Here is an 11,191-nt window from a genome sequence, read left to right as displayed (position 1 = left end):
AGTCAGGCCTAGAGACAGGAGGTCCTGGGTTCAAATCCGACCTCAGACACTTCCCAGCTGTGTGACCCTGGGCAAGTCACTTGACCCCCACTGCCCACCCTTACCACTCTTCCACCTATGAGCCAATACACAGTATTGACTTCAAGACAAAAGGTAAGGCCCCCCAAAAATAAATAAATAAAAGGCTAACTTTGATTACATGAAACTGAAAAGTCTTTAGACAAAGAAAATTAATGCATCTAAGCTAAGGAAGGAAGTAATAAAATTTGGGGAAATTTTGTTTTAATCAAATCTTTCAGATTAGAGCTTGGTATTCAAGACATACAAATAACAGATGTGTTTATATAAAATCATTTATTCATATAATAAAAAGACCAAAGGCTATTCTGTTATAGGTAAATGGCTAAAGGATACAAACACTTCTCAAGAGAATTCCAGTTTTCAAAACCCTAAAGTTTCATGTTACCTCAAAGATGACAAAAGATGAGAATAGTTAATGTTAGAGGGGATGTGGGAAAATAAGCCTACTATGCATCATTGGTGGAGTTGTGAATCAGTATAATCATTCTGGAAAGCAATTTGGTATTAAAAAAAGAATAGTGACTAAAAAGTCCATGCCCTCTGACTGAGCATACTGATCTGTGAGTTTTTGTGCCAAGAAATTCAATGATAAAGTCCTTATAATTATCAAAATATTTAAAACAGCATCTTTTGTGATAGCAAAGAATTAGAAAATGTATATCCATTGACTGGGAAATGGCTAAATAAGTTATGATGCACAAATGGATAACTACTGTTCTATAAGAGGATGAATATGATGAATAGAGAGGATGGAAAGATTTATAGAAGATCTGATGCAGTCAAGTGAGTACAGCCAAAAAAACAATATACTCAATGACTCCAACATTATAAATAGAAAGACAATCAGAAATAAATGTAAAAATACAAAGAAGCATGACTGCAAAGACTATGAAGACAAACCCACTTCATTACTTTGCTACATTATTAGAGGTCTGGGGACATGGCATATCTGCTTATGTTACAGATTTTTTTGATTTAGCAACCAGTTTGATCTTTTCTCCCTTGGTTTTTTTCTCCTTTAAATATTTGTTATATGGACTCTATCTGGAAAGGAAGCAGAAAAAATACGAAAGGAACTTTGGCGATAAGAAGATAACAATAAAATATTAAAAAGATAATTGGATGGCTGTCGTTCAGTCACATCTGACTCTTTGTGACCAACTATCTGTGAGGTTTTCTTAGTAAAGACACTGGAGTGGTTTGCTACTTCCATTTTCCAGTTTTATGTAGGCAGGGATCAAATGACTCACTCAAGGTCACACAACTAACAAGTGTTTAAGGACAGATTTGAACTCTGTTCTTCAGGCTCAGTGCTCTATCCACTGTCACCTAGCTGCCCTGCTTGGATGTTTACTGACTATATTTGAAAAACATCAACAATGAACATAAATTCAATATAACCACTTAAATTAAAACGTAGAGAATTCATCTTTCAATTAACAAAAAAGAAATAGGTTTTCTCCAGGTCCAAAATTTAATTTTCAAATCAGAACTATTGTTGCTTTAATGTTAATAAATGAATATTTAGCAACTCAGAACTTCAAAGAAAAGGCAATCTACTACCCCGTAACTTTGAGACAGTACTTTAAAGAAGTTCCATAAGTTACTCTTGGGACAACAATAATTGGTCAGAGTTCCATGGTAAAGAAAGTATTCTTCAACATGACACTTGAGGGGTGGTGACAGACAAAGCTGCCAAAAAGCTTGACCTTGGGTAGTAATCACACTCAAGTCACTCATTTACTTTTCAGAAAGCAAAAATCTTGATCAAGAGCTCAACTTTTAAAAAATTATTCACAGACCACTCCAACTTCTAAATTGTATTCTGAGGATTGCATTTCATAAAATCATGAGTACATTAAGAAAAATGTATATAAGTAGAGACATACTTTAACTCTGGCAAAATGAATGGATTGTTCTACTTCTACAAAATAGACTTGAGTCCTAATCAAATTAAGGGTCTTCTATGTTGTCTTCAAATCTATGAAGTTAACTTAATATATCAGCTTGTAGTAGCTTGCTATGGCATCAAGTACAACTGTAATCACATAATAATTTAAAAAGAAACCCTGTTAGGACTATTATTTTTCCATAGTACTTGTTGGGAGTATTATTTTCCATGGTACACCTTATAATTACAAGTAATGAATTTAGGTGACATCATGGAACTAAAGAATTTTATTGAATTATCTAACCTAACCTAGGTGGTATTTAAGACAAAATTATAATGCCATGAGCTTAAAATATTTAGATATCAATTGCTTTTAACATATTAAATTTATTATTATAAAACAAACATCTAACATCAAAACTAATGATATGTAAAATTGAATGCCCCTCATTTCATCGTATTAATCTACAATTAATACTACAGTTAATACTACAATTAATACTACAAATATCTACTTTAATACTTAAGATTACAGTAGGCATTATTACCAATCCTGAGGAAATGTTATGAAATTGCTTTTGAAAGTCTCAAGGAAGACATTTATCAGAGAGTAACAATGGGATTACTAACTGATGAACAGAAAAAATGTTCTGGGTAGCTACAAAGAACTAGCAGGTTATTCTGAAGATCTTTTAGTAAGGGTAGAGATACTAAATGAAGCTGATGTTTAAGTGAGATAAACTAGAAGCAGTTAGTACAAATGTGTAAATAAATCAAGTGTACTTCTTGCAATAAAGAGGAATAAGGACAATGAGAAAACAGAGTAAGTAAACTAAAGAAAAAAAAGGTGCCCATAACAAATCATCATTAACAAATGACATTTATGTGACACTTTCTAGGCCTACAAAGCACTTCACACTTCTTTCTCAATGGATTATGAAAATCGGTAAAATAAGCAACACAGGTTCAGAGAGAGTAAGAGGTGTGTCCAAGGTCAGGGCAAGTTTGTGTGAGTGGCTAACCTTAAAGTACAGAAAGTCAAAAGCAAAAAAAAATTATCTTCTTCCCTCACCACAATTCACAAATAAAAGAAATCAAGTCACCTTGCTCACCACTCATTTAGCACTTCATTTCTTCTCTAAACAACTTCTTTTTTTACAAGACTACTTTACTTACACCTGTTCATCTGTTTCAAATCATAATAGGTACATCATTAACAATATTTTGTCTAAAGAAACAACCACAAGACAATAAAATTTCACCTCTGAGAGCTGCTGAAATTTTACAGTAAAGAATATATTCTACCAAAAGAGATCAGATGTCAAAAATTATAAGGAACGTGAAAAAAGCAAAGAGATAAAAATACAGGCACTCTAATAATACCTGTATTAGTCATTGTAGACTGTTTTCAACTAAGATTGCTGAAGTAAATGCGACAAAATAACATTATGCTGAAAAAACTACCTTATTTTAATAGCAAAAAAATTAACTTTTAGAGGCAAATCATTAGAACTAGGAGGATTCTAGAGATTATCTTTAACAAAGAACAAGTAATTATGCCCATTACGATAATAGCAAAATTATATACCTTCTTTAAATTATACATTTGCAGCAAAGTATGTTATTCATCTAATTTCCAAAAGCATTTAACTTTTTCATCCCAGCACTGGGTTCAGTGAAAAATCTCCAATTAAATAATGGAACATGACAAAAGATTTTGATGGTATGCTGGCAATATCCATTTGCCACATTATGTACTAGTGCCTAGAATGCACACTAAAAATTCACTTTTAGGTGGTGGTTGTTGTTTTTTAAAGTAAGAATATCAGTGTATTTTTGTGCACCAACTGAAATTCACTGTAGACTAACATAGATTAACACACGGGAACTATATACACTGGAAATTTTCCATCCCAACACAAAATCTAGTACATAGTTGTACTTAGAAAATTGCAATCTATTACAACTGTCAGAGAGGATAATTAGCAGAAAAGAAAGTTTAAGAAATTGGAAGCCTTTGGGGCTTCATTTTATATTTTCATTTCTAGAAATAGATGACTTTTTCTTAGTAGACTTCTAAGTGACTAATGAAAGTTGTAGAGTGATAGCACTTACTTGAGAATAGTTTTTGCACTACTGCAGTCTTCAAATCGAATGGAGTACCCAACTTCTTGGCCTAACATCACATCCATTTCATCAGCAACTCTCTGAGCCACACTCATTGCAGCAACTCTTCTGGGCTGTGTGCAAGCCACTCCTCTCTTAGGTCCTGGTAAGGAGCGCATGTACTCAACACACCACTGGGGAATCTATCAAAAATATTCAGATTTAAATCATAATACTGGTTCATTTTTGCATATATAGCAAACAAAATTTAATAAATAAGGAAATTTAACAAATTAAATAATTTTAATAATTTTAACAAATGAAATTTAATGAAAGTGCTTTGCTTGAATATTTTAAAACAGCTTCACTTAATCATATCATAAAAGAATGCTTTAAATAAAGGTAAACGATAACAGAGGAAAAAAATCCTTTTTCAATTTAATTCGATGAACATTTATTTTATGTCTGCTGTGTGAAATGCAAAAAGCTATGAATATACATAAGTTTCAAAGCTTCCTGTTATTCTGATTTAGCTATAACATAATGGAAATCATGTCCTTAAAAATTTAAACCCCAAGTTATACAACAGGACATCCTTCTATCCACCCAGTGTATTCTGCCTTCTCCTCAGAATAAGCCTGGTGATGCCAATAGGGAAGAGGACTGCTTCAAGAAATTGAGTTTGTGCTCCACATCTGGCCAAGAGAGCTTTAAGTGTTACAACTGCTTCCAGAGGAGCTATCAAAGAAACCATTAAATTGATAAAATATAATATATTTCTTCCTTCTTTCAGTTAGCAGGTAATGGTAAGAGGAGCCATGAAGTTATATGGGCTGATTAGAAAAACAACACTGTGTAGAAGAACCACGGGAACTTCATATTTGTACAGGGACCTGGCATTAGTGGTTAGATCTCCATTAAAGCTTGTAAGAATCTACATTTACTAACACCCCATTTTAATAAAATTTTATGTGTATTACTCTAAGAAATTAATAGACAACCCAGAATTACTAAATTCCGTATTTAGAAACTACTGAGGAAGCTCTAGGGTTTCAAAGCGATCCTTTGGTAAGACAACTAATATTCATATCCTTAAAAACCTCCCAAAACGCAAACTGATTTCTCCTTTTAGATGATTTTCAAATCCTTCTATGCATCCTACAAGACCCAAAAAACTGTTTAAAAACAAAACAAAACAAAAAACCATTCTAATATATGGGGCAGGTCGGGGAGAAAAAGGAGAGGAAAAGAAAGATAATTTAGACAAGCTAAATGTCCTTGTGTATAATTCCGAAAATAAAAATCCTGCTTGTCTTATAGTTTAATGCTCTTCAAACTAATTAATTTGTCTGCCCACATCTACCAGCCAAGAGTTCCTCAAAATAAATTCTCTCTCCTTTGAGTACTAACTAGGCTTCTCTTGCCACCACTGGTGGCCTGCCATAATTCTACTCTTCCTTCAGTCTGACTACAGAAAGGAACCTGGAAATGAGATAGTTCAATTCCCTCATTTGAAAGACTAAGAGGAAGTGATTTCCTCAAGTTTACTGGCTAGTTAGCAAAGTTAGAATAAGAACTTGAAACTTTCTAACTTCTACTTCAACGATCTTTCCACCAAAATATCCTGCTTCTCCTACTCACATTACCTATAAACTAAGCAAATTCAAGCTTTATTACTGTTACAGCATAAAAAGGCTTAGATGTAGAGGCTCTTTTTCCATATTTACAGAAAGAAGTAATTCTCTTTCCCCAAAATATGTGAAGTCTTTCCAATGTGCATAATATTTCATGAAAAGTAAAATGTGGAAGGCAAACTAGTTAGTGGTGGCAAATAAAAACAAACAAAATCTGTTAAACTGATGAATAAAAAAGTTCTAGACATAGTGCTACATATATTTTTTCTTTTTGGTTAAATGATGCCTTCTCTAGTGCAGGGAGAAGGGCCAGAGGGAAATATCTGAGGATTTTGATATAACCAATAAACAAATTAATTTTTAAAGGATAAAACAAAATTGTCCTTATATCACCAGCTTCTCACTTTTCAGTATGCCAACAGGGGATGGTTCAGTGGTAGGAATTTGCTTTTCAACAGGAAAAAAGGTAGGGAGCCAAAAGGATCCAAGATAATAATAAATTTAAATGATCTCAATAGCAAGCTAGTGGGAGAAAGAACTGTAAGATCAATTTTGGTGGGCGCTACCACTCATACTAAGAAAAAGGTGGGTGGGTAGAGGGGGTGTTTATGTATAGATACCCTTGGAGAACAGACAAGGAAATGGATATAATATCAATGAGAAAGGAATACAAAGTAATGATGTAGAACACTACCAAAAGAAAAATAGATGAATTAAATAATGCCCACAAATCCCATATCTGGAATATAGAATAAGCACTCCTATTCTAATAAAGGGTGAGACTAAATAAGTTTATGCCAATATTCTAAAGCTATTTTAAGAGTTGTGATTTCAAGAAGTCCCCTTGGAGTTCATTTTGGGGTAACGAAGGCAGATGGTAGTATGTGGGTAGAAGACACAGAATGATGTTTGAGATGAAAAGGTAAAGACGGTTGATTGACAAAATACATAAAGAAAAGGCAAATTTGAAAGACTGCCAAAATAGTTGAGCCACTTTGGGCTATAGACCTTTGATTCTACAACTTCTCATTTGAACTTTTCTCTTACACCCTTAAAAACCACAAGATTAAACAGAGAAAATATAGCGTTAGTTTCAAGTGTCTATTTTACTTTTTTCAATTCTTTTCCCAGAGCAGTTAATAACAGTTCAAATTTTTTTAACAAAGATAATCAATACAAGTGTTTAATAAAAGCAGGTAGGCTAGTCAATATGCATTATTTTATCCTCCCCAAACAAGTAATTATTGAAATTGGTACAAAATATCTTAAAATTCTAGGATATTGCAAATCAGAAACAATATCTTTTTCAATCGACTTTCCAAATGTTGCAAACTTGCAATTATTTGGAAACCATTAGCAAATTTAGCCCTCAAAAAACAGTAACCAAGAAGTCTATTCCAATTTGGCAATTTGAGTGCTGTTGTACATATGAGAAAACTGAGACAAAGAGAAGTTAAGTGACTTCCTGAAGGTTCTTGGGGTATTTAGTAGCAGAGCTACAATTCAAATCCAGGTCATTTGCCTCTGAATCCAGTGCTCTTTTCACTTCACTACAATATCTTTCTATAAGGCTCTTCCCAACAAAGCAATCTTAACCTCAGACCTCCACACCCTCAGAGCCTGAAAAAGTACTTCTATTGGACATAGAACCTCTTTTGGAGGTAATAAAAACAATGCAAACCCCCTAGACAACAGAATCTGAAAACAGTCGTTTCCTTCCCCTACAGATTCACAAATGTTAAGTATGCCCCATAACAACACTCCCCCATGACTTCCTTGCCACATGTAAGTATAACTGAGGCTGCCTTCCTGCCACTAGGGACACATCATCACCCTCTCCACAAACTGCTTTTTAAGCACTCCCCAAAGAATTCTACAACATATGAACAAAAAGAACGATTAGGGCATTTTAGTGTTTTAAATGATGGATAAAATATGAAACGTATAGCCCCAATAAGACAAAAAGTTTCCATATTAATGAAAGCATGAATAGCATCACTTTTGTGGTATCAAAAAAGCTGGAAACAACTAAGTAAACATCAATTTGGGGGAGAGCTAAACAAAACATGATGTGCTAATGTAGTGGAATGTTATTGGGCCTAAGAAATGACAAATAAGGAATTCAGAGGAACATGAAAAGACATGATTTGAAATAAGCAGAACCAGGTAAAAATAGCCATAAAAACTACATACAGGGGAGCACTGGCTCAGTGGCTTGAGAGCCAGGCCTAGAGACGGGAGGTCCTAGGTTCAAATCTGGCCTCAGACACTTCCTAGCTGTGTGACCCTGGGCAAGTCACTTAACCCTCATTGCCTAGCCCATACCACACCACTCTTCTGCCTTAGAGCCAATACACAGTATTGACTTCAAGACGGAGGGTAAGGGTTTATTAAAAAAACAAACAAAAAACAAGAAAAAAAACTACAATATAATAAACAGGTATATAAATATATAAATTTATATATATATATGCATATATAAATTCATATAAATATAAAGGAGGTAAAAAATATGCCAACTAAAACAAAGCCAAATGCTTGATATTGTCACATTGATAGTAACAATGACCAGCCTTAAGAGATGAATAGGTACTTCCCCTTTGTTTTGGTAGAAGCAGAGGAAATTGTTGCTTCAAAATGCATTATCAGCTCAATCACTGTGCTGGTTGGTTTTGCTTAATTTTTATAAGGGAAGGCTCAAGAAATATCTAAAAATGAACATGACATGGAATAAGTCCCAATGAAACTTTGTCTTTTTTTTTTTTTTTTTTTTTTTTTTTTTTTTAAATTTAAAGCACATATTATCAAGTACAAAAAACTCACCTGTGTTGTTTTACCAGAACCGGTCTCACCAACTAGTACGAAGGACTGATGCCTAACCAGAATATCTGTAAACCTATCCTTATATTCCCAAACAGGGAGTTGAAGCCGTTTCTTTAGAATGTCATAGTAACGAGGGGTATGGGGTAGATTAGTGAATGGATTGATACACTGTGGAAGTGATGTGTGTCCTGCATGTCCTGTGTGTGTTGAATGAGCAGAATGTGTTGAATGTGTTGAGTGTGTTGAGTGTGTTGAGTGTGCTGAATGCGATGCTTTTAAAGGTGGTAATCCAGCACTAATGAGCATAGCATTAGTAGAGGCACGCAATTCCTTCTCCTTCTCCTTCTCTCTTTCTCGCTCTCTATCTCCCCTGTCCCGTTCTCTGTCTCGATCTTTGGAACGATCTTCACGATCCCGGTCACGTTCTCGATCCTTCCTAAAAAAACAAAATTAAGAAATCATATATTGCGAAATTAAGGTAATATGTTTAGTTATCTTCATTCGGTAAAAAAATTGTCTTCAATATAGTACTTCTCCAAAGTGAGTTCTATTTATCCCCAAGATATAGTGTGTTTAGTTACTGAAAGCAGGTAAAGTATTTCAACTGATTAAGAATGATACCTAAGAACAATGGAACTATGTTTCTGCCATGCTACAGAATCTACATTGGTTGCAGGCAGAGTTCGTTCCCTGTCAGTGAAGATCTTTAAGAAAAATTTGGATAACTACTTTTTGAATAAGATGTTGCAAGAATTCTTTTTCAGGGTAGGGGGATGGGTAAATGGCAGACAAGGTCCTCTCAGATCCCAAAATTTGGTTATTTGCTTGCCATTTTATTGCTGGGCTACATAGGACTGTGCTCTTAAGACTATCAATCAAAAAGGACCAAGCTGCCTACTATGTGCAAGATCCTATGCTACAAATACAATAAAGGAAACATTCCCTACTTGTTTAGAGTTTATACCCTATGCTAGGTGCTGCGGTTACAGATGCATAATTTCTACTTAGCAGAACAAGGACATAACATACATAGGGTAGATACAGAATAAATAAAAGAGAATACAAATAAATACAAAGTAGTTAAATACAAAGTTTTTTGAAAGGGAATGGGATACAGATGGTGCATTAGGAAAGATTTTTATATGATGGGGAAGTAGATGATTTCACAAAACCCCTTCCTGCTCTAAGATTTTGAAACATTCTACAAATTCTTATTAAGGACCTACCATGTACAGATCAGGGACAGCTATGTGGCACAGTGGATAGAGCTTGGGTCTAGAGTCAGGAAGCCTTAGGTTTGAATCTCACCTCAGACACATGAGCTGTGAGCCTGGGAAAATTGCTTAACCCTGTTCCTCATCAGTAAAATGAGCTGGAAAAGGAAATGGCAAACCACTCCAGTATCTTCACCAAGAAAATCCCAAATAAGAGCCATTAAGAGTAAGAGACAGGACTGAAAACAACTGAACAAGAAATGTATAAATCATAATGCAAGGCAATGGAGTGGACATATATATTATATAAAATATGAACCTTGCTCTTACAGTAGAAGGTATAGTAGTGTAATTAGTAGGATAGTAGTAGTGTAAGTAGTAGCAGAATTAGAAGGACAAAAATATAATAGCAGATATTTATATAGCTTTCTAAAGTTTGCAAACAACTTTATCTCAATTGAGCCTCACTCCGACATTTTGACAAGTAGATATATATAATAAGTACCAATCCCCACTTTAAAGATGAGGAAACTGAGGTTTAAAAAGATTCAATGACTTACCCCTGGTCACATAGCTATAAATATGAATTAGGATTAGAACCCAGGTCACTGCACATTCTTAAATCCCACCATCTTTTAACTATACCATGCTACCTTTGGGGTATAATAAGATGGCTGACGGAGAGTTCTTTCCAAATCCTCTATATAAGGAGGGAGGCCAGGTAAATCATCTCTTTATTTCCCACTCAGCTGCACTCCTCAGGATTTCATCATGCCCCACTTCTTCCCACCTCACTTTCAGCTTCCACAAAGCTTGTGTTATCTTCCATCATTGGATTATGAGCTGCTTGAGGGGCAGAGACTATCTTTTGCCTTTGTTATTAACTCCAGTACAGTGCCTGGCGCATAAAAATAAATGTTGGATGACAGACTGACCTTTCAAGCTAATATATGAATACTTGAAAAATCATGAAATGAAAAGCATGATTCTAAAACAAAAGTTGAGGAAATAACAGGTCTGAACTGACCTCATCATGACCCTACTCAATAACACAAGAATAAAATATAACTTCTGTTTGGCATTAAAAGTCCTTAACAAAATTTCTCCAAACTACATCCTAGCCTTAAATAGATTACTTTTACATACTACAATCTAGCCAAACTGGAGTTCTGGCTATTTCTCAAACATGGTATCTTGTTTTCCATCTACCTACTTTTGCATAGGCTGTCTCCCATGCCAGTAATCCAGCAAGACATCTTGGACTTTCCTCAGCTTAAAATATCACCCCTTACAGGAAGATTATTCCGATCCCTCTTGCTGCTGGTGCCCCTCTGCCAAATTACCTTGTATTCATTCTTTCTTTCTCTTTCCTCCCTCCCTCCCTCCCTCCCTCCCTCCCTCCCTCCCTCCCTCCCTTCCTTCCTTCCTTCCTTCCTTCCTTC

At 34.8% G+C, this 11,191-nt stretch overlaps 1 protein-coding gene across 1 annotated transcript in view; it reads right to left on the bottom strand.

Moving 5' to 3' along the window:
- DHX15 (DEAH-box helicase 15) overlaps positions 1 to 11,191 on the bottom strand; it is a 71,705-nt gene that overhangs the window by 48,025 nt on the left and 12,489 nt on the right. The window contains exons 2-3 of the mRNA XM_044680379.1: positions 8,536 to 8,971; positions 4,088 to 4,281 (exon numbers count right to left, since the gene is read on the bottom strand). Of these exons, the coding sequence (XP_044536314.1) occupies positions 4,088 to 4,281; positions 8,536 to 8,971 (630 nt within the window). The remainder of the gene's footprint in view (positions 1 to 4,087; positions 4,282 to 8,535; positions 8,972 to 11,191) is intronic.

The sequence above is a fragment of the Gracilinanus agilis genome, chromosome 6 (assembly GCF_016433145.1).
Source record: "Gracilinanus agilis isolate LMUSP501 chromosome 6, AgileGrace, whole genome shotgun sequence".
NCBI classification, from domain to species: Eukaryota; Metazoa; Chordata; class Mammalia; order Didelphimorphia; family Didelphidae; genus Gracilinanus; species Gracilinanus agilis.
This window is presented reverse-complemented; position numbering and strand designations above follow the sequence as displayed.